General features: G+C 39.4%; 3 protein-coding genes across 6 annotated transcripts; 2 read left to right on the top strand and 1 right to left on the bottom strand.

Moving 5' to 3' along the window:
- The first annotated feature begins 145 nt into the window (after positions 1 to 145).
- LOC124183858 (RWD domain-containing protein 4) lies at positions 146 to 1,743 on the top strand. Its single transcript, XM_046572952.1, has 4 exons — positions 146 to 644; positions 810 to 919; positions 1,020 to 1,215; positions 1,283 to 1,743. The coding sequence occupies exons 1-4, from the start codon at positions 540 to 542 to the stop codon at positions 1,445 to 1,447; spliced, it is 576 nt and encodes a 191-aa protein (XP_046428908.1). The 5' UTR covers positions 146 to 539; the 3' UTR covers positions 1,448 to 1,743.
- LOC124183853 (RUS family member 1) lies at positions 1,670 to 4,355 on the bottom strand. The gene is made up of 9 exons (XM_046572941.1): positions 4,191 to 4,355; positions 3,949 to 4,109; positions 3,623 to 3,783; positions 3,341 to 3,533; positions 3,108 to 3,223; positions 2,681 to 2,877; positions 2,329 to 2,588; positions 2,073 to 2,259; positions 1,670 to 1,951 (listed from the first exon to the last, which is right to left on the bottom strand). The coding sequence occupies exons 1-9, from the start codon at positions 4,261 to 4,263 to the stop codon at positions 1,857 to 1,859; spliced, it is 1,443 nt and encodes a 480-aa protein (XP_046428897.1). The 5' UTR covers positions 4,264 to 4,355; the 3' UTR covers positions 1,670 to 1,856.
- On the top strand, positions 3,645 to 25,832 carry LOC124183856 (TNF receptor-associated factor 4). 4 transcript variants are annotated; one of them, XM_046572945.1, is made up of 6 exons: positions 3,645 to 3,744; positions 22,919 to 23,023; positions 23,224 to 23,385; positions 23,633 to 23,950; positions 24,111 to 24,371; positions 24,486 to 25,832. In XM_046572945.1, exons 2-6 carry the CDS (start codon positions 22,952 to 22,954, stop codon positions 24,837 to 24,839), a joined length of 1,167 nt encoding a protein of 388 aa, XP_046428901.1. In that variant the 5' UTR covers positions 3,645 to 3,744; positions 22,919 to 22,951; the 3' UTR covers positions 24,840 to 25,832. The 4 variants fall into 4 exon arrangements, with proteins under 4 accessions (XP_046428901.1, XP_046428903.1, XP_046428900.1 ...); XM_046572947.1 differs by lacking the exon at positions 3,645 to 3,744 and adding an exon at positions 8,806 to 9,203; XM_046572944.1 differs by lacking the exon at positions 3,645 to 3,744 and adding an exon at positions 16,299 to 16,994.
- The last annotated feature ends 818 nt before the right edge of the window (positions 25,833 to 26,650 follow it).

The raw sequence follows: 26,650 nt of genomic DNA, 5'->3' as shown, positions 1-26,650 counted from the left end.
TTCGAAAGGTGGCAAATAAACCGCACCCATAGACGTCTATGGTAGGACACATCTGCTGCCAAGAAAGCAGCAGTCCATGTTCTATGCCTATGTAAAAACTTTCAGTAGAAGGTAGAAAAGAAACTGAAAGAAACTATGCACGAAACTACATTTTTGGCACATCCTCGTTTGGGGAATCGTACGTCACACGAAAAAAGAACAAGGAGAAATTTCAGTCATATCTATACGTGTATTGTATGGCGGTAGTTCGCAGCAAGCCGTGTATCAGAGTATTACCGATGTTACTGGAGCCATACAGTAGCCTAATAAAACTCCTTCCCGGTCCTGATTAACCTCTGGTCTATTGCGCCCTCATTGGGACATAGTCGGAGACCGATATCTGATGATTTAAAAAAATATACATTTCGTCCTTTATCGCTTCTTGGTGGTGGTAGTCCGTCGTTGTGTTAACCTAACCTAACCTAACTTAACCCTCCAAGTGACGTTTTGATTCGAATTCTGGTTTATTGAGATTATTTTTGGTGCTTGAATTTTGCGAAATGACGGATGCCGAACTGCAAGAAGAAGAAAGGGAGGTCCTACTTTCAATTTATGATGGTGATGCAGCATTCAAACAGCTCGACCCTACGACATACCAGTACAAGGTACAATTACGTCCATGCCAACATACATATATATACGTTGAACACGCTTGCCAGTTCTTTCATTTCTGCATTTATGCAATTATATACCAAATTAAATTGTTAGATTCACTATGTAGTGGGAATAGCCACTGTGATACTGATTACAATTATGTGGTCGATTTTCAGTATGGCGAAAATGATGATGTGAAATCATTTTTACTGGAAATAACCTGGGGGCCCAAGTATCCGTCGGAAAAACCAAATATCAATATGAACACATTTTACAACAAACATATGTAAGTTGCATCATGAAATGATTAATCTATGTATGTACCTTGCATATGTCTAGTTGTATAGTTACGATCAACAATGAAAAAATAATTGGCAATAATATAGAGTGCAAGGTGTGAAGGATAAAGTGGCCGCATATGTTGATGCTGAGGCAGAGCAATGGTTGGGATCTGCAATGACGTACACATTGTTCCAATCTGTCCAAGAAAACCTAGCAGAGTTAATCAAAGATCAACCAGACTCGATAGAAGAAATTGAAACGGATGTCAACAAAATCTCAATCACAGGCGAAAACGTTCAGGTATAAATTCCTCATCTTAGTGTGTCGATATTTATTCTTTCAATGCAATTATTCCATTCTTACATAGGATGAGTCATCGAAGAAAGTCAAAAAAGAACAGCTTACCAAGGCACAAAAACGACGACAATGGAATAAAGCTGATGGTAAAGGAGAAAAGCCCAGAGGATGGGACTGGATGGATATAGTGAAACACTTGTCTCAAACTAGTTCCAAGCAAGAATACGAATCTTAGCATATGCTCTCAGTGATTCGTATGGCCAAATTTCCTAACCGAGTATATTTTTATAATCCCAGCATTAAACATGTTTCGAGAATGAGCAAAATACTTGTTCTTGAAACTTGTTTACATAAATTTGCAAAAATAATTATCATCTATTAACTGATCAAAATAAGAGTGCAATGCTTATAAAATACAGCAAGACTGGATTATTCCATGTGAGAATGATCAACAAAATTGTATTGAAAATTTCTAATTAGTCGGTACAATACAATACAGTTAATGTTACAATATAACATGTACACGTACAATCGTGCATTTTCAGTAACATTGAAGTACATTGGGGTTGATGTGGTTCAGTAGAATTATTATTGAACTATTCATTCGCAGTCTGTACTTCTTCATAATTTGTAAGTCCTGCGAGTTAGGAGTTTTTCGACTTTGGTTCATTATCTTCGTGGTGGTTCCAAATACCTCGCCATTGTCCAGCAGGTAGCAAATTCACTTCTGTCCTCCAGACTTAAGGAAACACAAAATTGGACAAGAAGGTGAATGTATATCTCAATTGTTAATCACATTTGAGTTAATTGTAATTTCAAATCGTTAGATAGAGAATGAATGATAGTAATGTTCAACACACCACTTTGTTCTAGTGCCTCTTCGAAAAGTTGATACTCCTTGGTGATAATATCGTTTGTGGCCAAAATTATTTCCCCTGGAATTCTCAAAAGCGCTCTATTACTGAGAGATGGATACTTTTTACTCAGGATGTACAGCCGCATCAGAGGATAAGAGGGTGCATGCGATCTCCCTCTCAGTAAGATGTCCTATAATTGATTAAAATCGGTTTGATGCCACCATTAGAAAGAAATTCGATTTTTAAAAAGCAGACTCACAATCGGCCATCTAAGGGTCATACAAGTAACAAGGCTGCATAGACACGCGTGAAAATAAGCTTGCAGCAGGTCAGAGGGTGTTGCATTTCTTGCAATAGATATGAATATGGTTTTTCGCTTTACGTCCATCACAATAAGATATTTTCGATTTTGAAAAAGCTTTGATAGAAGCCGCACATCATCAGGCGTGATTGAATTATTTTGAAGAACACTTTCTAACGAGACGCCCATTTTGACCCCAAAGCCAAACATATCTTTTGCTGAAATTAGAATAAACCAAAAGAAAAATTGAGGATGGATCACACCGAGTTTTCATACAACCAACCTGTGATATGATAATGTTAACACGTACACACGTTTCGGCCAATTACTACAGATTCGGATCGATTAACTTCAAGAGGGTTGGGTATACTTTGAGTGGTGAGGAAGCTCCTCAATATCAATGCCAGGCGATCCTCATTTAGCGAGTTCAAACGTAGTGCTTTCACTGCACGGTAATTGGCATACATATGCACTGTCGCCAGCAATACAAATAATTCCATTACAAATCTGTGTGTAGATCATCTTTAGCAGTTACTTTTCAGTTTTCTAACATAAAGCCGTTGAGAAACTATGTACATGTGTGTAATGAAACTGACTAGGAATTACAGCCCGTTCTGAAAGCTGTACATACCACCTTGGTATGGATTTGGCATGTCTTCTATGTTGGTTAGGAATGGAAACTTTTACGGCACTAGTGTATTGTTAAAACGAGTGTCTCTACGTGTGTCATAACTTACCTCCCGTCGCCAATGTTAGATAATATCAGAATCCCCACAAATGACGCGATTAAATTAACAAATGTTTCCTGACTTCCATCTTTCGCTGAGACATCAGCCAAATTGTTTTGTAATGCCTGTAAACAAGAACTCATCAGGTTACCATACGAAAAATTCATCTGATCAATAAAAATCACTAAGTCATAATCGGAGTTTTGCTTTGCAATGTTGAAGTAGTTTCACTACTTAAATACCTGATGTTGGGTCAATGCGGCTCTAGTTGCCGATCCAGCGACACCAACAACAGATTTTAATGCTGTAGAAATGCATAATATGATTAAAGAATAGTTTGAAAAATAAGGAAGAGTCAGTTCTATGCCCATGGCACAATCGTTGAGAATGTCTGCGCATAAACGCCATTTTTTGCACTGTGCGTCGAGCCCATGTCTGAAAAGAAATATGTTACGACAGGTTAAATATTATGGTTTGATACAATATTGTCTTAGCTATTTCAAATTCAAGTATAATCCGATTACCCGTTCCACCAGGCAAATACAATCCGACCAATCATCCCAGTGCCGTCTTTCAAAATCCAAGTTATCGCTGCAGCCAATGCGCTAGCTGAAGATTTCCCGACACCTACCCCTTGCATAATCGAGTGAGTAGTCAGAGTTCCCATTATAGTGCTAGCGAATGCCTGAAATGAAAATATAATAGGCTTGCTTAATGTCACAGTAGTTATACGTGTCGTGAATTTCGTTACTGTACCAAATCCAGTAAGAAGCTTTGTTTCACTCATTTTTCAACATTATTGCCATTCGTTTCGGCGTATGAACATTTTGCAAGTGTAGTAAACAAATACCTGAACAGTGTCCCATATTTGATATGGAACGTAATCTGAATGCACACTTTCCGGGTATCCCGCGGGCAAGAAGACCTCCTTTAAAAACGTCAATATCCATGTTCCGTAAGTTTTTGATTTTGATTGCAAATGTGGCTCCACTCTAGTTACTGTTAGATCATCTAGAATCACGAAGAATTATTTAGGTTAGCAAGCGGAAATCGGCAGTAGGCTATAAAACATGTTAGCTTGACTAAATTCACCTGTGGAATTTACAAAAATGACCTCCCTCTCGCTGTCACCATATGTCTCCTTGAATAATATTTCGCGCGGCATTGCTCACTATATATATATATTTTACACGTCGCTGCGCTCACTGCAATAAGCGAGTATAAGATAAGAACACTAAACGCGCGGACGGAGCATAAATGTTGATGGTGGGGGTAAAGGCCGGTGGGAATACAGAAGCCATTGCACATGCGCATTATTCGCTAGGCTTTCCTAAGTGCACTTGGTGCACTTGCATATTTTTTACGTGCTTCGGCCAACAATCGTGTTGAGCATTATTCTGGGTAGTTTCTGGAGTGACCCAGAGATGGCCCTCTCTCTGCGATCTCTCGTAATTTTTTCCAATAATGATAATAAAAAAAAATAATATAATATGTAACAAGGAGGCAAACTCGATCTTTTTGGGCCTAGTGCAAGTTTACAGTAAATAAACTAGAATTTTGAAAATACTCGAAGTGAAAAGACGGCTGCGAAAAGCGTATGTTGCGCGATTTTTCATGAAACAAGAAATTGAGGTTAGGGTCGCGTAACGTCAGATTTGTTTGCTACAGTCTGTACGCGCAGTACAGAAAACTTTTAAGTGTCAAAAGTGGTATTGTCTGTACTTCGCGCATGCGCACCTGCTGAATCATTCTACCGTCATGTAAACGGATACTTTGCGTACGGAAAAACGGCGTAAAACATGATCGCGTTGTATAAAAACTGTTGGTGCACGTTCCAGGTATTTTTATATTTCAATGCTAATATGGATGTATGTACCGTATGTAAGTTAACAGACATTCTTCGGCACTTACATTTGGATAAATAAGAGTAGCCAATAAGGAAGAAGAAGAAGGAGATATTTCAATGGTCTTCAACTTTCAGTCGATGGTCTAGTGATGTAATATTCACTTACACGTAACATTGGGATGTATGCATAATATACCTACATACATTCATACAGTCACCATATAGCATTGGGAAAATCCTACTGGAGATTTCCGCTTGAATCTAAAATCTGATCAGTCTATTATGGAGTGGTGAAGTGTAGTTTGATTGGCAATAAATTTGAAACCTATAGGTTTCGTGATCTATCCCGGTGCGTTCAATTCGTTGAGTTCTAACGAAAGAAAACAATAATTTTTACTCGATTAAATACTACTTTATTAGGGATAATTATTACATGAAGGGGTGGCACGAGATTATTAAAGAGAGCTTTGTAACCGCTCAATAAAAGCGGCACTGCACTGCGTAGACACAAAGTAATTTTATCAAAACGTTCCGTTAGATCTGATGAACGAGATCATTTTACGTCGGTGTCAGCTGGCGATGAGTTGAACCAGTCAAATGGAAAACGCTGCACGAGAGCGATTGACTCTCCTCGATACGGTACGATGAAAAACAAAATAAATTTCAGCAGGAATATCGACTTCCCGTTTGAAACACGTATAGTTGTGAATACCTACTCCCACGGTGATAAGTTTGTGATGAATTTTTGTTGAGTCTTTGATAATGAAGAAGAAATCAGCCTTTTCTTAAAAATCGTCCGTTTCCTTCACCGGCTGGACCTTCCAAAGCGGGTATTTCCCAGAATAGTGTTGATAAATTGAAAATAATGTCATTCAGATCGTTTATGCAGGCATTAAGTCGCCTTTTTACGTCAACAATGTCGCTTTTTCTCTTGTCTAACTGTTCGCTGACCAGTTTGTTGCGCTGATATTCTTCTCCGTGTTTCTCGGTATTTACCTTACCGGATACCGGTTTCTTGGTGAAAGATCTTCGCACTCTATTGGTAAACAATTTAAAATTTAACCGATTTCTCTTTCCATTTGAATCTTCAGATTCCATCCTAATCGCCGATCGTTCTTTTGCGCCTATGACCGTTTCATTATACGCATTGACTCCTTCCTGTGTCAAATCGTCTCCGTCCTCATTATTAGTCATTTCTATTGATTTTTTACTATCGTTAAACGCTTCGGATTTATCTACTGAATTATTTTTGTGTTCGATTGATTTGCGTGTTTTTGAAGTATTTCTTTTATCGTCAGATTCTACCCCGTCTGGCCTTAACGAGCTTCTCTTATTTACATGTATCGACTTCCCCGCGTTTTTCGCAGTTCCGCCACGACGTTTTTTTACGGCTTTCGTTTTTTTCTTTTGTAAATCCACTGCACTTCCCTTTTCCAATTCTTGCAATATTTTATCATTGCTTTTTGTCATCCTTTCCTCTTTACGTCTGACATCGACGTTCGTTCCATGGACATTAAAATCGTATTTTGCATTATATTTTTTCCTTATCGAATCTTCTCCAGATACTGAGACTGGCTTTTCCCTGAGTTCCTTATAATAATACGCGAGAGAATTAGTAATTTCACCGCGCGGCGTATTCGGAACTTTGTCGATTCCGTCGGAATTTATATGTGGTTTGTAAATTAGCTCGGCGTTATCTTTCCCCGGATTAACATCTTTGTCACTACTATCCGAAAGTCTTTTGCTTTGTCGAATCTCATTTGATCGCCATTTGAATAGATTAACGATTTCCCTCCTTATGCGAAACGAGAATTTTTTCTTTGGCTGTGTTTGAACGCCACGAGATATACGTTTTCTCACACGTTTCGTATAACATTTAATTTTCAAACGTTTATTCGACTTTGTAATTGGTTCCGTGTGCATAGACTTTTTCCACTTACGTGGACGCTTTTTTCTTTCCTCGCGTTTTTCGCCGCATGAATTCTCGTTAAATAAATTTTTTTCCACAGTATCGATCCTTACATTGCTTACGCCCGTATCGTAGTTCTTATCATATTCACTTTTTTCCAACGCCCGTTTTTCCCTTCGTTTAATAACTGCAGTCTTCGACCCAGCGGTTCTTCTGCTCTTTGCGTTCCGGCGAACGAGCTTACAATTTTCCGGTATTGCTTCGCCGGCAGCTACGACCGGACGTCGTTTTTTGCTCTTGGATTCATTTTCTGCTCTGAATGGGCTCGCTGATCTCGACCTGTTCTGAACGCCGGCAACGTAAACGCGTTCGTTTCCACTTTGAGGTTCAAATTTAAATTGAAAATTCTTGTCCCCCGTACGGTGATCAGACGCTGGTAATTTCCAGCCACCGGTACACAGATCGCAGTCTCTTTTCTGTAATTTTCTCTCGAAAATTGACAGGGATGAAATTTTCTTAATACATTTACGTCCCAGGTTTTTTGCGTTTCGTTTCTTCTTCGGCACGGGCAATCTGTATAATCATCACAAACTCTTATCAATCATTCGTCCATCTTTTCTTTATGCAAAGCCTTAATATGTCCCCTCGACTGTTTAATACGTTGACAATGATTACCCCAATAGACTGCTGTTTCCATTCGGCGCTGATGGACGAGGAATTAACGAAATGGTACTAAAATCTTTCAGTTCCAGAACTTCTTTTCGCAGGAGATATATTTTCTCGTTCAAATTAGCTACGACCTCAGCTACATTGGCCAGTGTCACATCATCCACGTTTAGCGAATCGCCATTGTTACCTTCATGGTAGATAAATTTTTCGTCTGTTCTTGCCGAAGAACTCATCCCAAAACACTCCCGGTTTTTGATTCCGTTTAATCGAATCCTCGAGCTACATTACTATCATCTAAACCAATCCAATATTTTCACCCGACCTCGTACAGAGGTTACTTAAATTTTCGCTAATCTCAGGTTAACCGTATTATGCAAGAAACGAGAACATAGCTGCGTTAAAAATACGCGAGTCATTTGTGTAAATATTTTTTTTCTCCCTTCGAATATGTCGAATGACCTTTAATTGATTCGAAAAACGCGTTGATCTGTGATAATTCGGTGTACCTACTCCCAGGACGTTTTGTCGTGTAACAAATACTTACATCAATGGGAAACTGAAACGTTCATATTGTACCAGCAAAACCTTCGACATTCACATACTTTATACCAAGTACGAATAAATGTCATTCTACCGTCTTCACTGCCACGTATGAAAAGTATATTACAGGATGTGGGTAACATATATTCCGAGTATAAATTGTACCGGAGTAGAATGAAATTGCAGTGTCGAAGAAGCGGTAATGTACATGATGATGCACCATATCTGCTCCGCGGGATTTGAATGAAAATTCATGTTATAATTATAATGATGGCATGTAATAAGGTGGCAGCATTGAGTGCAGGGACTAATTCTTAAACCCAACGCAAGTAAGTGTCCCTGTTGAAAACAGCCACTGCTCTGAAAGAGCTTGGTTCCCTCTTGTTCAACCGTCCCCTTTGTCTCTGTCTCTGTCTCTTAGTATCCGTCTTCGTCTCTGAAACTTCCTGTGTTCCGCCACGTTCACCTGTTCGCCACCTGCGTTATAACTATATAAACCAACCAATATACACACACGCACCTACACATGTATTTACTTGCGTACAAACCACGGCATCGGTGTTGAGACGTGTCTCTGGGTAGGTACTCTAATACCCATATGGGTATACGTATAAGCGCGTACACAACTATCGCCTGCAAGTACACGACAGCTGTTGCACCGTCTATCTATCCAGGATGTATCCGTATATGTGAGAGACCAAAGTCACGCAGCCAGTCGATCCTCGGTCACACTACCGTGCAACACGCGGTTTCTCTTATAAAGTTGTACACAACTTTTATTATTTTGGTAATTTGTTTTCAAGTGATGCAGGTCAACTTGTAATCTACGATATTAAGCGCGATGATTGCAACATGTAACCGTACAAAAAATAGTCATGCTCATGATTTTTAACGTGTATTCTTCTTCGAACAAGACCGTTTGCTTCGCGGTTTTTATTCAATCTTTACCTTAAAATGCCAGCGGTATTTATATTACGTTCGTGCATGTACGGTAAAGACGCGAAGAGCGAGTCCGAGTCGTTGTGACCTAAAATCTATGGTCGCAGATTTTTAATTCGTCAATTTCGTCCCATGCGGAGATTTATTTCAATATCTTGCTTACACCAATACTTGCAACGATGCTGGCCGGCTTTTTTACACGGTGAGTTATAAAGACATTTTGTTTAAATTTAAAAGTTACAATTATGTACGTATGTGCTGATTATCCAGTTCTGAGGAACAGATAGCAAAAAGAGACAACATTACGAATCAATGTTTATGGCTGGCGGATGGTTTGTGATCGATTACGCGTGTAATTCATCCTCGTAATCAGCCAATCGTACAATAATCGTACAGACGTAAATACTTGTCTACTATGCATGCGTGTGTAACGTATTTGTTTATTACTCCGCTTTAAACTCATATTCCAGAGCCATTAGGCAAATGTAATGAAACCTGAAAACTTTAGCCGTAAAGATTTCAAGACGTTGCGAAAATATGTTTTAACGTGTGTCAGGCTTGCTGGGACGCTTCATCTAGGACACACGAATAATAATGCAGAATCGAAGATTTTTGAAACTCTTCTATGATTGCATCAATTTCTTTTTATTACCGCGAATCGTAATAAATAGTTACGTAAAATTGTTTCAATACAACGTACAGTATGCTCGGAATGTTTATAGCATCCAGAATGTTCATAAAATTGTATTTAGGTATTAATGGCAAATGGGTATGTTTAATTAAATTACACAATATATTCGGTGGCGCAAGATCAATTCGAGATATTAAAATTGCGCAATGAATCACTTGGACACACCGAATCTATGTCTCTCCGCATCACGGGTAAATCAATGCCATTAGAATTCTTGAATGACGGAAAATGCATATTCGGAGAACGACAACTGTGAGGACAGTTGACGACGGTCTTTTGCAACTCATCATACTTACACCCTTATACATTTAACTTGGCATTACAGTATAAGTATATCGTGGTTTATCGTAAATTTTACATATACTTTTCAGTCGATGAACCCTTGTTGCTTATAGTACAGAACACGTGGCCTACACACTTGGAATACATCGGGTGGGGTATAATTGACGATTCAAGTGTATTCACAAGGCTAACAATAACTTACGTGTTTGCATATAAAAGGGGTTGTGATTCATACAAGAAATAGGATCAACAAGTTTTCAAGATGTGACATGAATTGCAGATAATTGCGTTGTTTAGATGCGTTTTATCGTACCTCCTATACAATTTAGAAAACTTAACTTGTAGGTAATTGTAAGTACATTTACCGCGGTGGGATGAACAGAACGAGACGTACACGTTTATGAATATAATGCATCTGGTCCGAATGTTACAAGGTTCAGAAGCTATCCTCATACATATAACATACAATTTAATGGTATAATACGCCATACTGTGTAACAAATAGTCCGAAACACGAGACCGGAGACGTGGGATGAACGCGTATCGTCGATCCTTTCACTTCGCTGTGTACCAGACACACAAACACACACACACACATGTCATGTATGCCTATGTAACATCTGCGGCATGGGGAAGCATGCTATTCTTTATATAGGATTCACGCTAAGCAGGCACGCATGTACTTCGTTGGACTCCGTTCGTGATCCGCACGCGAGAAAGATCGTGCGGAGCTTTTACTTTAATACATACTTGAACTTTGCATTGTACCATCGTCGTTGATCCAATTGGTATTCCTCGGTTAGCGGAAGGTAATTTGATAAGATTTCAGATTTTGCGGGCGGCAAGCAACAGCAGCAGAGTAATGCACTTTCGTAATGTCTCTGTTCTAATGTGCAACCGAGCAATATACCAATTGGATTAACGATGATTGTACAATGCAGAGTTCAAGTATCGAAATAAAAGCCATACCTATACGTACTGGCGAAGTAAACGAATCGTTGTTTCAAACAAAATTGAACTTTCTAGAAGAGTTTGTTACATCAATGCTCCATTCCAGGTATCGTCTAGCAAGACGTATAGTAATGCAACCCATCCAATATACATACAGTGACCTGACTATATTTCTAATAGCTAAGCTTGGAATACATAAATAAATTTTAATAATAATGATTGATACAACAAAATCTCCTTCACTCGGTCGAGGGAGGGATTCATTTTATTTCGGTACAGGTATAATAAACAATCTAATTACGTAAAGTCTACAGATAGCAAAGATCGTGGTCTTAACGCAGATAATGTATTTATATAGTATCTTATTTCATTGAACCAATATTACTATTATTATCATTATTATCGTACACATTTTTAAGTTCTTCTTACAGTGTTACACAGGAAATACTGCCGGAAGTATGGATCTACCAGACGTGCAGCGGCGCGTCGAGGTGGTTGGCCCTTCGCTGGTGTGTAACATTTATTTATATAAAGGTTTAGAGCCCACGCCGTACGCTTACGTATAACACGTTACACGAAATGTTAATATCGTTTTCGTTGATTGATTGACGGTCATTTTCTTGTTGACTTTTCAAAATTCGTAACGTTCTTGAAAACGATAGTAGGCGCGGTTCTATGAAAACCTGTTCGAGCCCGCACGCCTTCGGAATAAACGGTCTTCGATTTCCTGACTTCTAACGGACGCGGTTCGAAAGTGACCAAACCAAACTTTGGAGTGACCTTCATGCGTCATTCCTTAATTCAGTTTTTCACGAACACTGTGAACGCTTAACGTATAAAGTTTGACGAATAACGGAGGAATGAAATAGAACAATTAGCCTTTAAGACCTCAGATGTGTAGTTTATTTTATTTTTTTTATTTTTATAGAGTGCAGTTCAACGATTACTGTTCGTATGATGAACGGTTTGAGTTGAGTGTTATAAAATCTCAATTTCTTACTAGGTAGCGTTTAAAAAAAAACAAAAAACAAAATGCATTATAGTTTGCCATTAATCGAACGGATGTTCATCATGATTTATTCGCTAAAGTATTCCTGCAGTCGTTGTGAGATTTTAACGACTCGATGTTAAAAAAATGCATACAAGTAAGTTGGTGGACGTTAACTAAGTAATTGAAGAAAATATATACCAGCTTCGTGTTTGTGTTTGTATGGGTATATAATATGTTTGAAAATTTCATTCACGGGCAGCTTACACGTATATTATATTCCCGCATCAGAATCTAACAGAAGAATTTCCTGTCATAGAACTCATTGTGAACTTCTGACACACACCAAGCACAAAATATCTTTGAACTTTGAGTATATGTACATTAGATGTACGTACATGAACGATCGCAGAAGCAGTTATTTTTTTTGAGGGGCATGTTTGTAGCATCCGTACAATTGAATATAATTCGAATAACCTTAACAATGCAAGCGATGTACGTAAATACAAGTATTACAGGTATGCGAACAATAAAGTAATACGGATCGGCATAGATATGTGTCCTTCTAACTTCCCTTGTCGGAGATGCTACTCGGCAGGCGCCTCTCGTTTATACCGCGTACATATCCACCTGAGGCACAGGCAGGTATATACACGAAGTTTACGGGTTAGTCACCTTTCACTCGAGCCCGTCAGTGAGGAGGTTATTATACACCCGACGACGCACACAACTGTCGGACTAGCAAGTAGTTAGTAGTTACAGACAGGCAGACCCGTGATTTTTGCGCTATTCTCACGACTCAAGAATCCTACAATTGACCAAGTTTAGAGTTTCGCTCTGCGCAACTTCCGCCGAGGCATACTTGCGTTGGTTTAATTAACAGCTCGTGTCTTACTCCCCCTGCACGAGGTCTGTGTTCATTTCCTTCCCTCCACGGGTTGATCGTCGAGAGGGTGTGCGCTCTCTAGCCGTCTAGTATTCACTATACCCACATCGTAGACATTATATATACACACGTGTATGTATACGTATATAGCTATCCTACAGGACGTGTGGCAGATGTGCTCGCATGCCTCAGGAAATTTGGTTTTACATGAGGGCAGCTGGCCTTTATACGGGCTCTGATGTCCGTCGGACCCTTCGACGGACGGACACCCTCATCTTGAATTTTTAGACTGTTCAGGCAAAACATTTTTAATTTTTAAACATCAGCGATGAAAAGTGTTTTATTTAAAAAAAAAAAAAAATACTTTATATGTCTTCCAACTATGGAAAATTTAAGTAGAGGAAGGCGCAGCTTTATTCATGTAAACATTCCTGCATAGATTCGAGGGTGTATAACGCGTGATTCTCATATTTTACCAAGTTCGTTTAAGTTCCGATAATAAATGAGGTTTTGTTAGGTTATAATTACTTTATAAATCTTGAGTTGGAATCTGTAAGGAAAAAATCGAGCTTCGAGTGGCTAAATTGTTGGAATTTATAAAATTGTATATAATAGGCGAAAGTGTAGAGGTATGAATTAAAATACCATAACTTTCGGAAAGTCCAGTAGACGTATTTAATATATTCTTTTTATGCTTTCATTTTATAGTTTTTTGTCGTGTATTAAACATCACATACACGTATATTCAAGCACAGATTACGAGGAAGACATCATATGTTGGGAATTTGTCAAACTACATTAGCATTTTAGCAATCGTTTCTCTGTAGGTATACACACACCCACACATATATATATATATTTTTTTTTTCCATCGCCACGATTATTTTTTAATTCTATAAAGAACTCCATCGGTGAAACCAACCGTTTCTTTCGTCATCGATATAATTCGTACTCGAAATAAAATGTGACGATAATAGTCTACACTCACTATTAGTCCCATAAGGATCCCGAGGCCCAAGGGGCGATAAAGAACGCGTTATTGGTAATTGAAATAAAGTCGTCAGCCTTTATAGGTCTAAGGTATCTAAGTATAAGTAATTATTGTTTTGCGTTTCGCCACTCGCAGTTTGACGATCGTTCGCGCTAATCCTCTTCAGCTACATCCTCTGCGGTGTATAGGCACACCTACAACGAGACTATAGGAAAAGTACAGCTGGTAGACTAGACGCCTCAAGATGTGAGTGCAGGGCCAGGCTGGTGTGATATACATAGGTTTGTTCGTTTATACGTGAAATGTCTGTCGACCAGATTGTGAGGAAAGGAGGGTTGCAGACTTGCAGCTGCCACAGAGCGCGGAGCAGCTGCTTTCGGTTCAATATTATTTCATGCTCGTCACCCACTTCGAAGTAAGCTTCCTCCATCCAGTCTCGCTAAACAGCATCCAGGTGTTCGATGGTATAACATTCTCGGTTCGAAATTTCGGTTTCTTTGTCCCCGAAGAATCCTGCAGCGGCAGATGATCTTTCAGCTCAGCCTTCTTGCGATCGACTCGCCCCCATCATTTTACCTCTGCTCTCCTTCCTTGGTCTATGTCACGTCTAGTCTGTTCCGATGCAGGTGAAGCTATAATGGTACAAGATTTCGTAGCACACGTGAACTCTGTATAGAGACACGGCGTCAATGGAATATCGAAATTTTTAATCAACCCGATGAGTCACACATTTATTGCGCCGAGTCAACTTTTGCAATGGTTTTCGGGTCGCTGACTACTAATCTGTGAAGAAATTTCAAAAATTCAAGATGGCGGATCCAATATGGCGGATAAAAATTTCAAATTTCATCGTATACGGTCAAAAAACTCTATGCAGGGGGTTTTCGGGTTCGCTGATTCGATTCACCGTACTGAATTTTCAAAATCTGATTCGAGATTCCTAATCAGCGATCCCGAAAACTTATAAATTATGTAAAAAAGGTATACGTGTAGAGTGGTAACTTTGTCGGAAATGAATTATTCCTTCAGTTTTCACGACTTTTTCCAATCAATTTGTTTCTGAGAATAATAATTTACATTATATCGCAATAATTACTCTCGGTTGTTGAATACTTATTAGTATACTATCATAAACAGCAAAAAAAAAACGCACTACTACTACTATGACTCAAGGGGTTAACTGAAACAAAGAATCCAATTTCGATTGCGCGTAGTTAGTCACTCATCGAAATCGTCTAGAGAAAGAAAGTGCAAGACGCGATATAGGCGTAAGTCGAAAGCTTGGGCGCAGTATCAACACCAAACCGTTTAGCCCTATCATCATTAGTTACGTGTGATAACTTTTGCGTGTTACCTTATCAAGGGTACGGTATAACCTAACCTACCTACCTACAACCGAAGGTCGCAGGGATACAATACATTATGTGCATATAAATACTCGCGTGCGTATAATCAAAACCAAATGCCCCTACTTTGCGAGTGTTGAACGATAATACCACTTGCCGATGGGTTAGCCATCCGGTCCAGAGTGTGTTGCGTGGCAATATAACTATACGCGCTATCCGTGACTCGCGACCGCTCTCGGGAACGGTCATCATCAGGTATCGGGAGTCTGTTGTACCCACCTAACCTACCACCGACTTCACAGTGGTACTCGCGTGGAAGGGGGAAGGTCGAAGAAGGCCGCAGCTGCCCGGGTCGCGCAACTACCATCCCCCCTCCCCCACACCCATTCGCTCCGCATGTCGCACTACGTTACCTATGCTGCATTCTCGATTTTACAGACCCGCCACTACTTGTTGATCCAAGGGATAAAAAAGCAAACTACCTACCGGGCTCGTGTTCAGGGGATGAACACTGTTGAAGAATTATTTCCCCTAGATTTTCCCCTAGATTTTCCCCTAGATTTTTGAAAATATTTATCGTTTTCATTCAAATTTCCTTTACGTATACTGTAAAATTGTTTTCCGTTCGCTAGTGACGAGTATTAAGCATGCGGAAAACGTGGAATATTTGAAACATTGCGTAATTTGGGTAGTTTTTCCGATTTGTTTAAATATGGAACAGTCAATTTTCAGATTGATTTTTTAATTCCTCTAGCAAACTTGCGATTTCTCTTCGTTGCAAGGATTCAAATCGGTCTTGAATCCGCACGCGTTTTCGTAGGTTACAGCGGTTTGATTTTCGAACAGACGTTACAAGTATGGGAGAACCACCAACAGATTAATCGCGAAAATCGCAAGCAAGCCTGCGTACCTCAAGGCTGTCTCTTGGCATGTGCCACTTTACCAACATCCTCCGGTTCGCCCTCTCTGTCTCTCTCCAAGCCCCGTCTATCCTTCCCTCTCTCTCACTCCTGTTTTCTCTCCCTCGTTCGGTGCATCTCGCTCTTAACTGACTGCCTGTGAAAGTCCGTCCTTATCGCACACGCGCGACCGTAGCCAATCACAGCTTCGAATTCCCCGAGGCGACGGTGTGCAGCTGTCTGTTCGTTCTCCGCACTCTTTAGCTCCGCGACGCTGGTTGCATCGGCCTGGCAGGCAGGCAGGCAGGCAGGCAGTTTCGGCCGCCAGTCAGTCAATCGCAAAGCTTCTCGCTAGTCGGTCGATCCGCGGTCTTACCGAGCCGTGATTGAACGATCGTTTTGCCTTCGTCGCATCGTGCGAGAACCGGATGAGACACGCGTTCGGGAAGCGAGTAACGCGTTGTTTTTGTTGTTGTCGTCGTCGTTGACGAGGCTGTGGGCAGAATTTCATTATCATCCGTTACATTTGTGTTTGTGTTTCATTTAAACGCCAATTCACGTGTATGCATGCACGAAAGTACATTATTGGCGACAGATAGAACAAGGTTTCACGGCATCCGCGGTGGAGTGTTGTGTGAAAAAGTGAATTCGGATACGTCTGTCTGTCCTTGCATACTCTGAATGTGTGATATAAGGCAAGAATCCTGAATAACAGGGTGAACGTCCGGGGCGCGACGAGGTGACGATTCTCCCTCGATTGATAACTGTTTTGTTAGTTTGCAAAAATGGTTCGCGGCCTTACGCAATGGACGAAGACCCTCAGTTTTCCGGCGAGGGTGTCACCCCAGAGACCCGCGAAGGAGGCGAAAGTCTTTCAAGTCAGCCCCAGCGCGAGTCCGACGACTCCGCCGAGTCCCATCGGCGATAACATCGACAAACCAGCTGTCATCAACGAAGAGGTGAGAGGGGATCATTGTCATTTTTCGTCGTCCGAACCTTGGCTTCTTTTATACTCTGTTATATATCCTTTTATTGTACTCCCTCTCTGTCTCTCTTTCCGTCGTTGTCGCGCCGTCGTCAACTACGGAAGTACAAACCACACAGTGAGCCGAAGGGCACGTAAAGTTACGTGATGTAAACGGAATATGCATAAACGTTTAATTCATGCATCGAGCAACAGTGTAATGCAGTTGGTTGACCGAATCCTGACCTCCTTGGTACGTTCTGCCTGCTGCGCGTGGAATCTCGTAATTTTCTTTCACCGAGGAAGAACAGAAGGTGAAACACATCGCGGTTGAATGAGGCTGAAGTTAGTAACGTTGTTGGTAGTGATTTAGGTTTTGAAAAAATCGTTATTTCACAGTTGCAGAAATATCTGAAATACCATAAATCGTAATAAGACAAAACTTATTCATGTGTTGAAAATTTAACTACTCCAAAGTCACTATAAACTTCCAAAATCGTTGCGTTAACGTTACTAACTTCAGTCTCATGCAGTTGACTCCCCTACAACAAACTTTTGCAACGCACCCCGCGTGTAATTATTTACGTATTACATAGGTGTACCTAATGTGTTTAGACGGGATTATTACGAGAATAGAAAATAAGTTTTAATTTCAAGATCTCAACGCAGTGATGACCACACGACATGGACAATTATGCTGCACTAGATCTTACAGTAATTGTATTCTCAATTCTTGTTTCACTTTCAGTGTTGTTTTACTTGTGTCGCTCATTGAATCCCAAATGCCTCAACTTCGTTGTGTCAGCTTTTCAGCTACACCGTAGTTGTAATTTGTTTGGAAGCATGCATGTTTCGAAACAATGTGATTAAAATTATTATGGGAATCTTTGCACGTCGAAGAGCAAAAGAGATAGAATTTGTCATTCTTAGGCATGAGCAGATACATTATATTTTTGTTTCTTTCATCCTTTCAACACCGAGCTAACGGACATACGCGGGTTTCGCACATCACTCTGTTTCATTTCATTGCATGTACCAACGAGATGTGAGGATGTATAAATTGCTCTAAGTAGGTGTGTAAAATATTCGAAACTAGGCCAATTCGTATTTCCTTCATGCTTTTCTTCGGATTTCACGCGCTACATTTTTGTTAGGGACGGAAAAAGAGCATCCCATGCGATAAGTGTCAGTCTTCTGAGGTACAACAATCGTAGCAGGTTTCTTCCGAAATAAGTCGTACAGTTTCGCCAGAAATAGTCTCGTTTTTCTGCAATACGATTTACAGGAATTCAATTGCAGGAAAGAGTTAGCAAGGTATTGTCCTCCATTACTATACGATCCAATTACAGGCCGCAAAATAATCCAATTGCACTACAATTCGGATTAGATTATTAGGTCAGTTTATACATACATCACATCAAAGTCCGTCCGTTTTAATTCATACATGTAAATAAGTATTTAGTACTCTCCGTCCCTTCGTCAATTAGCTCGGGGATCCTAAGATAATCTTTTTCCCTTTCCGCTCGCAGTTTTCCTGAAATTTGTACGACTAATCAAATCTTCACCGGTAATTTTTCGACGACAAAGACTTCACTATGGACGGTGCTTTTTAATTTCATACACTACTTACTTGCACACTCGCGATCCAATGCCTTGGTTTAGTTATCATAAGAATTGCTGGCATTCAACGTAGGTCAACAATTAATTATTGACAGCGACGCCATCATTTCTTCTTATTAAAAAGATGATCTCAATCAAATCCAAGAACGTGTAAACGTACAACGGAAACGCATAACTTGGTCTCACGAGGACCGAAACCGCAGACCATGTCGTGGCTTTACGGGACAACGGTAGTAGTTACGTGCGTTCATAACGCGTACACATCTACACTCATCTTTTCTTCGATTTTCAAAAGAAACGCTCCGCTATTCAGCATAAAGTTCCGCAATAATCCGCATCATGTCGGGTGAGCACAATCTTCTCTTGGCATATTTCAATTCGGCGTCGCGGTATGAAATTACAAGAGTGTAACGGACAACTCGATGTATTCACGAGTATTACATATGTGTGCGATGTGCGCGATATATAGGTACGACGCGAAGAATAATAGTCTGTTCAGATATGCGAAGATGAATAAAAAGCGCGGGTTCTGATTATTTCCTTGGATGCGTCGGGCGATTTCATGACTAAAAAAGACAATTACAGAGGATCAACGTCGACTAAATCATCATCGAGCATGCGTAATTTCTTATAAATTTTACGTTTATATTATATAGGTATAATACGGTACAACTGCGCACGACACGCCGGTCAAGCGAATGTGTGCGAAAAGATGCGAAATAACTAGAGGTAGGAGAAAGAAAAAATAAAAAAAGATGCAACAAAACGAAAGGGCTCCGACCGGCTTTTGCGCTCGCCTCAGGATCAACCGTGGTGTTTGCCTCCGTCCCCTGCCCTGCCCTGCCTTTGCGTAGCCGCGCCTTGCCTTGCCTGTCTCAACTCGCCTGCCGGTTGCTTGCCGGTTCTTCTCGGTCGGCGGAAGCGTGGGAACCGAGCGCAACGGATGGCCTCGGCTACTTCCGAGACAGTTCGGACGCCTTCGCCTCGGGATGCGAAACTTTTACGCACGGTTAGGGACGTCGGCGGCGCGCGAGGACGACGCGACTGACCGATGAATCGACTATGCGAAGAGGTGCCTACCTTACAATTATAGACAACACTCGCGTGCGTTACGTTTCTGCATGTAATTGAAAATATTCTGCTTGGGAGGGGGAAGGGGTATTGAAAACAAACATCATGTTGAAGTTAGTAACGTTATCGTAACGATTGATGCTGAGAAAAAACCGTTGTTACGCGAAACAAAACTTATACTCACTTAGATTTTGCAATTTTAATTACTTTCTAAATTATTGTAAAAAATGAGAAAATAGTGGTTTTTTTCTCCCCAATGTTTCGTTACGATTACGTTACTAACTTCAACATCGTAAACAAACAAGGCTGAAACTAGCAGCCAGAATTAGCAGCTAAAGATTTTAATACTTTTTTGAATAAGGTAAAATAAACCTGAAAATTTTTTTAAATACTTTGAACCCCGAATACTTTTAAATTTTCAAAGAGTTTAACACATTTGGCTGCTGGATTTGAGCTTCGTGAAAACAATTTATTAAAAGCGTAGAAAAAAATTGAAAGAAGAAAAATTTACACAGAAGTAACTAAACCTATATCTAAACTAAGTAAGCTACTATCTTAATCTAGATCCAACAGAATAGAAAACGGGAAGAAAGAAAAGAGTTGCCCAGGACTGAGTACAAACTAATACAGAGATAATAGTATAAAGATATGAATGTAAAGATGCTGGTTCCTTTGTAGTTCGTTGACATTAACTTATTTTAGCAATAGGGAAAAAGTACAGGAAGGTTATTGGTATCATTGGACAAGATTGTTATTTGTTTTATTTCATTCGGATGGGTAAATTAATTGTCATGACCGTCGTTCCGAAAACAATTTTGATTGTTGAGATTGGTGAATTGAAAGTGTATTTATACGTTGATAATCAACTTTGACACGAGATTGCTGCGTTGATGCACGGTTCGTCAACGAAAATTGAGTTTAATTGAATAACCCTAGAAAATATTTACCGTAGACTAGCATTTCTGTAAATGGCAGTGAATGAATCACTCTGGAATTTAACCGAAGCTTTTCGTGTCAACCTTCAATATTTCAGTTAGGTATCATCTATTCTCATACCTCTTTCCGTTCGTCTCAAATTTTTGTTTCGTCATTTATTTCTTCATTTTCCTTCGTTCATTTCGAAGCATTATTCTTTTCCATTTTATTTTAACATATTATATTCATAATCGAATCGTTCACCACCCGTCATTCGTTCATCCGTTCGTTCTCTATCTTTGTATGTACTACCGATACATGCTCACAACTGCGTCTCCTTAAATCAAGGAAGACTTGCATTCGAAAATTCGAGTAAGATTCACACTTGACTCACGAAAGCGGTATTTATATCCTTATGGTATGACCATAGGCATGGGGGATAGATGTATTCGTTCCCCGGATAAAGTGGAACGCGAAGATTGTGTCCGTTATTTTGCCCTGACGTCACACAACAGACGGCACCGGCACCTCGTAACCGCTGTAACTAACTGCCCCAAGCGACGGGTGATGTCACGAAAAACTCTCAACGACGGGCGACCCTTGCGTGGTCTTTTTCTAGTTTCCGAGTCGGTATGTTTTTACTTATCTAGGTACGCGTTGCGTTACCTGACGATGGTTCGAATCCTCTTCATTATACCCAACCCTCGATTATACACGACATAAAGCTTCACTTTATCATGGTACGGAAGTACGTAAAAAGTACTAACTAAACCTTGATTAAGAAATTGTCCGTGTAAGGAGTCGCATAAAAGTGCGTAATAACAATCAGTTCGTTTATGGGCGGATTTTATTATATACTCTACATGTGAACATTTTCGTTGCGCCTCTGTACCTGAGTACACATCGATATGTTCTTGATTCAATTTCCGTATTTTTTATTTGATCCCGCTTCGTTTTCTTTTCTTTTCGAAAACGCACGAGACGGAGAATGTGAAATGAGAGGACACTGAACGAAAATTACTACTGATATTTCAAGTCAATCATCGACTTGGCTGTGGCAGCGTACTCTCAAATCTTATACAGCTCTCGTTGTTTTCAACTGTAATGCCATTTCCTGTTATTAATTTTTTTATATATAAATTTTGGTCAGTACCGACCGCATTTTGAATTCCATTACATTCCACGTGCAGTTTAATAATAAATCATTTGGCGTGCCAGATGTCTTTGAAATATTTGTGAGCAGGTAGGTCGGTAGGTGGGTTGGTGGGTGGGTGTTGTAACATTAAATCGTCGAAAGCTAAACGACGCACAGCTCTCGGCTCATAAAATGGGCTGGTAATTTGTATGTATGTATTGTATACATTGTACGAACTTACACAAAACTTACCGTAACTTCTTTGCTACTGTAAGTATTGTAAGTTGTATACGTGCATCTACGTACTTTGAACCTCGGAAAATATCGTTTCTCTCCCACGGAGGGTTGTGACCGCTGTGTTACGCGTTTGGATACACATTTAGTCATTCGAGACTGTACACGTGCGCGAGCCTTCTTTTAATGCCTACCTCCTACCTTGGGCTTCCTGCATCGAAGTAAATTATTGCAGTGCTATTTTTGAAATCTTTCGAGCGCCGCACAAGACTCTTTCGGTATACCCATGATATAATAACTCCTTACTTTCTTACATCGCGTTCTATACGCTGCAGCAACCGTTCCAGTACCAACGCTTCTGGTGTCGATCGTCCTTAACGTTTCTAAAAAATAACGTGTCTCTTAGACAATCTTTTTAACTTTTATCTTTCTTGGTATGGTTTTTTTTTAAATTTTTTATTTTGTTCAACTCACATCTGTCGGTGAATACGCATAGGTGTATCTGAATTATAGTATGTAAAGTGACGAGAGAAAACAGAATTGGTGATTGACCGCGTTTCTATAAAACGTGTACCCAACTGATGTATTTAAATCGCGTTCGATATTTTGTAATGTAGCATGTAGTTTGTGTTAAATCTGACCGGTAAATATCAGTTACTTCATACGTCGATAAATGCGATAAAAATTAGTTAGGCAGAAGTTGGGAAACTTTTGCGCCATTTCAACGTTGCTGTTAACTCAACACTCTGCCTATAGGTATACAGTGATTTATATAGATAGATATGTACGTAGATATGCGTTTCTATGCTTCGACAGAGTTTCGCGAACTATTTATTCAAATAAACATCAAATTATTTTTTATAATATCATAAGTAATATATGTATTCAATATAAATTTCAGTGATAATCATGTTCGTTTTCGACATTTATTTTTGGTTTTTCAGAGTTTTCAAGACTTGGAAGCTGAGAAGGCAATAATGGGATCGATAGTTTATTGCATTCATCACAAAGACGGCTGCAAATGGTCAGATGAACTTAGAAAGCTAAAAGTGAGTTTTTTTTCTTTACGTTAACAATACCATTGCATTTCTATTTTCAATTACCGAATCAGTTGCGATGCGTATACGATGAAAAATCATGACTAGCTTTGAGAAATTTTTGAAAATATTCCCTCATGGTGCAGTTTTTTTTTTTATGCGGGGCTTGCAAAAAATGTAAAAATCTAACGGCTAAATCTGATCTGTTTCAGGCTCACTTGAACACGTGTAAACATGACGCTGTACCATGCAGTAACAAATGTGGGGCAATGATTCCACGGGTTCTAATGGAGGACCATCTCAAATACACGTGTGCCCAGCGACGGGCCAGATGCGATTTTTGTGCTAAGGAATTCACCGGTCATACCCTTGAGGTAAGGATAATTATTGTATTTCGGATATTTACCGATTCCTGGAAACTTGTACCATTTCAAGATAAAACGTTCGGATTTTAATCCTACATTCAATTTACAAATAAAAGTGCCTGCGTGTTAAACTAATGGAGTCACATGCTTTTTGTTCCTTTTTTAAGTAAACTTATAATATTAATATAAACAATGTAGCTTCAATCATTAACAACGCAAATCATAGTTAATAATTTTTCAAATTTCATACTTACAGAAGCACAGTGGTACTTGCGGATATGAACCGCTGTATTGCGAGAACAAATGTGGCATGAAAGTGCAGAGAAGGCATCTAAGTCAGCATAAATTAGGCGAATGTGCTAAGAGATTGGTAGCCTGCCGTTACTGTAACAAGGAATTTGTATTTGATACTCTTGGTGCACATCACGCAAAGTGTGGTCGTTTTCCTGTTGCTTGTCCCCATCGTTGTGAGACAGCAGTGTTGCCAAGGGAGGATCTCGAAGTTCACCTGAAGGACCATTGCACAACGCATCTACTTTCGTGCACTTTCAAAGATGCCGGGTGCCGTTTCAAGGTATGCAATGTTTATATTAATGCTTAGACATCTGTAAGCTTGCCTGCGACTCCAGGTGCTCTAGAGACTAAAGTTTTTGAAATATTTCTCAGGTTTCCATAAGACACGCTTTATTTGTTCTCTTACAATTACATTGATCCTCTACGCGTTAAATTTACAGGGTAATAGATTTTCTTTGGATAAACATCTTGAAGAATCCACAAAAATGCACCTGAGCTTGATGTGCAGTGTTGTTACGAAGCAACAGCATCAAATCACTAGTCTGAAGTCGGCGATCAGTAAATTATCACTCAATTACACCGGTACACTAATATGGAAGATATCTGACTACACCGCGAAAATGTCTGAAGCTAAGGTCAAAGAAGGCATGGAGCTAGTTAGTCCACCTTTTTATACTAGTCAATATGGGTATAAATTGCAGGTAATGATCATTTCTTGTTTTGTAAATTTTTAATCCTGCATCCGCTCTAAAGAATAGAAAAGATGTATCCTTTCGTATAGCTAACATGTTGTTTTTTATTTTGATTACTTGCAGGCATCTGTTTTCTTAAACGGGAATGGAACTGGCGAAGGGAGTCACATTTCTATATATATCAAGATTTTGCCAGGGGAATACGATGCTTTGTTGCGCTGGCCATTTTCCCATAGTGTCTCTTTCACGATGTTCGATCAAACAGTCGTTGCAGAGAAGGCGTGCAACATCGTAGAAAGCTTTATACCTGATCCGACCTGGAAAAATTTTCAGAGACCTAGTCGTGAGCCAGATTCCCTAGGCTTTGGTTTTCCTAGGTTTGTATCTCATGAGATGGTGAAAAAACGACATTTCGTCAAAGATGACACGATGTTCATCAGAGTGAAAGTTGATCCTAGTAAAATAGTCGCCGTTTGATTCTATATAGAGATAATCACAAGTGTTTCGGCTAGGATTATTCAGTTTTTGCCGTTTACCTACACAATGCCCGTAACATATCTGGTAATGTGCAGGTATGCATAACTTGGACGGACTTTAACGTTACCTGCATCTTTATTTCACGGAGAGACTCGTTTTTGAGCCGCTGATTACCGATGAACTTGTTTCCTTACCCTTTGATATTTTCAATAAGCCCCTGAAATGTGTATGGTATATTGAAGTTACGGAAGTACGGCATATTTTTTCTACACAAGTTGGCAAGTCATAAAACCGGTTCTGGAGGTGATTTTTCACCCTCATCTAATTTTTCTCTTTGTCTCTGTTTCACGACCTAGAATAATTTATTGACTTTTATGTCAATTCCACAGATCCGATGTTGTTCCAAGTTGTCAATTGGAGTAATGTGAGACGGTTATTTGATACTGGATCTTTGCTTCCAGAATTTTCTGCTCTGTACAATTGATTTTTGTTCTCTAAAGGCGCGGTATACAGCGTTTACTTCTCGTTGGTACCGGTCCCACCAGTATGTTCTTTACCATGGTTGATAGATATACATACCTACGATATTTGGAGCTTCCGAGCCATATGATAATTCGATAAGTATATTTATAATTGTGCATGTTGGTAATTTGTTGAACGGATGAATATTACATGAAGTCGAAGATGCGTCTACTTTTGAAATATTTTTATACGTTCTGTAACAAATAAGTGGCCTTATATGTTGAACAAGAAACACTTGAGAGCAGGAAGTAAAATCAAAGATTAATCAAATTTACACCATAAATATCTCTTAAGACGGACAACTTACATCCACGCTAAAGGCCAGTTCGCAGTGGTTGACACGTGACATAAAGTGGCCTTAGGTTGGTCGGCTAGCCCGCTTTAAGCGATATTTACGGTATAGTACTCATGTATGTACCTAAAGCGTAAGTAAGTATGTAAATATTGTGAAATAAACTCCGTATGAAACAAGTGACGAATGCATGAATAGATCTAGATATGTGTAAATATATTTTTAATTATTAGTTGTATTGAGAAAATGTGATTACTCTGCTAGTGATTGTGCAGTGTGTGTTGGAAAACTGATACAAATTGTAATAATAAAGACCGTGATTGAGCATTTATAAACTAATAATTAGGATCTTAATTGTATTTAATGGAAAGATCTACAAGATAGAACAGATCTTAGGTTTAACAAAAGGTGATGGCTATTCATGAAGAATTCTGATATACAATAGCAAGGATTGCAACAAAAGTAGATTTCTATCAGATTCCTTTTTTGGAAACAGATAATGCCAATGAACAATTTTTTGAATTGAAGAAATGTTGGTATAAGGAGTAAATTTATCTTAGCCATTTTCGAAATCGACTAATACCCAAAATCAATTTCAATTACCTTTTCTGAATTAATTTGGCCCAGAAGAATTCAAGAAAAAGTGGTCCAAACGTAAATGGACCAACACCTAAAGAAATACGAAGCAATTTTTCTGTTTTCGGTTGTAGTTTTCGATTCGTTGATCGCAATAGGTTGAGACTGTGCGCAAACGTTTTTTCTAGCAAAGCTACGTGTACATAGCGTCTCGAAAAATTTAGTCGCGTGTTTTTCGAAATTGCCAATTTGCGACCCGTTTTTACAAATTGGACCAAGAAACTCAACTGAATAACGTACGGTTAAATGCTAATTATTTGAATTATTTGACTTTAAGGTTTCAGAAATTAACGCAGCGACTTGGGACTCATTTTCCAGCACCGTTTTCCGAAATCTATTCTTGAAAGAGCGTTGAAAATAA

Source organism: Neodiprion fabricii, chromosome 5 (genome assembly GCF_021155785.1).
Source record: "Neodiprion fabricii isolate iyNeoFabr1 chromosome 5, iyNeoFabr1.1, whole genome shotgun sequence".
Classification (NCBI taxonomy): Eukaryota; Metazoa; Arthropoda; class Insecta; order Hymenoptera; family Diprionidae; genus Neodiprion; species Neodiprion fabricii.
The sequence above is the reverse complement of the archived record's forward strand: the minus strand, read 5'-3'. Positions and strand labels throughout refer to the sequence as shown.

What these genes read in the sequence shown, in the direction of transcription:
- LOC124183856 (XM_046572944.1), top strand. Translation starts at nt 16,821, where the DNA reads ATGGTTCGCGGCCTTACGCAATGGACGAAGACCCTCAGTTTTCCGGCG. An exon ending in CAGCTGTCATCAACGAAGAG is followed by an intron (nt 16,995 to 22,918) that starts GTGAGAGGGGAT and finishes TTGGTTTTTCAG; the next exon opens with AGTTTTCAAGACTTGGAAGC. An exon ending in TCACCGGTCATACCCTTGAG is followed by an intron (nt 23,386 to 23,632) that starts GTAAGGATAATT and finishes TCATACTTACAG; the next exon opens with AAGCACAGTGGTACTTGCGG.
- LOC124183858 (XM_046572952.1), top strand. Translation starts at nt 540, where the DNA reads ATGACGGATGCCGAACTGCAAGAAGAAGAAAGGGAGGTCCTACTTTCA. An exon ending in CTACGACATACCAGTACAAG is followed by an intron (nt 645 to 809) that starts GTACAATTACGT and finishes GTCGATTTTCAG; the next exon opens with TATGGCGAAAATGATGATGT. An exon ending in TCACAGGCGAAAACGTTCAG is followed by an intron (nt 1,216 to 1,282) that starts GTATAAATTCCT and finishes ATTCTTACATAG; the next exon opens with GATGAGTCATCGAAGAAAGT.
- LOC124183853 (XM_046572941.1), bottom strand. Translation starts at nt 4,263, where the DNA reads ATGCCGCGCGAAATATTATTCAAGGAGACATATGGTGACAGCGAGAGG. An exon ending in GTATTTGCCTGGTGGAACGG is followed by an intron (nt 3,534 to 3,622) that starts GTAATCGGATTA and finishes ATTTCTTTTCAG; the next exon opens with ACATGGGCTCGACGCACAGT. An exon ending in CCGCATTGACCCAACATCAG is followed by an intron (nt 3,224 to 3,340) that starts GTATTTAAGTAG and finishes TCTTGTTTACAG; the next exon opens with GCATTACAAAACAATTTGGC.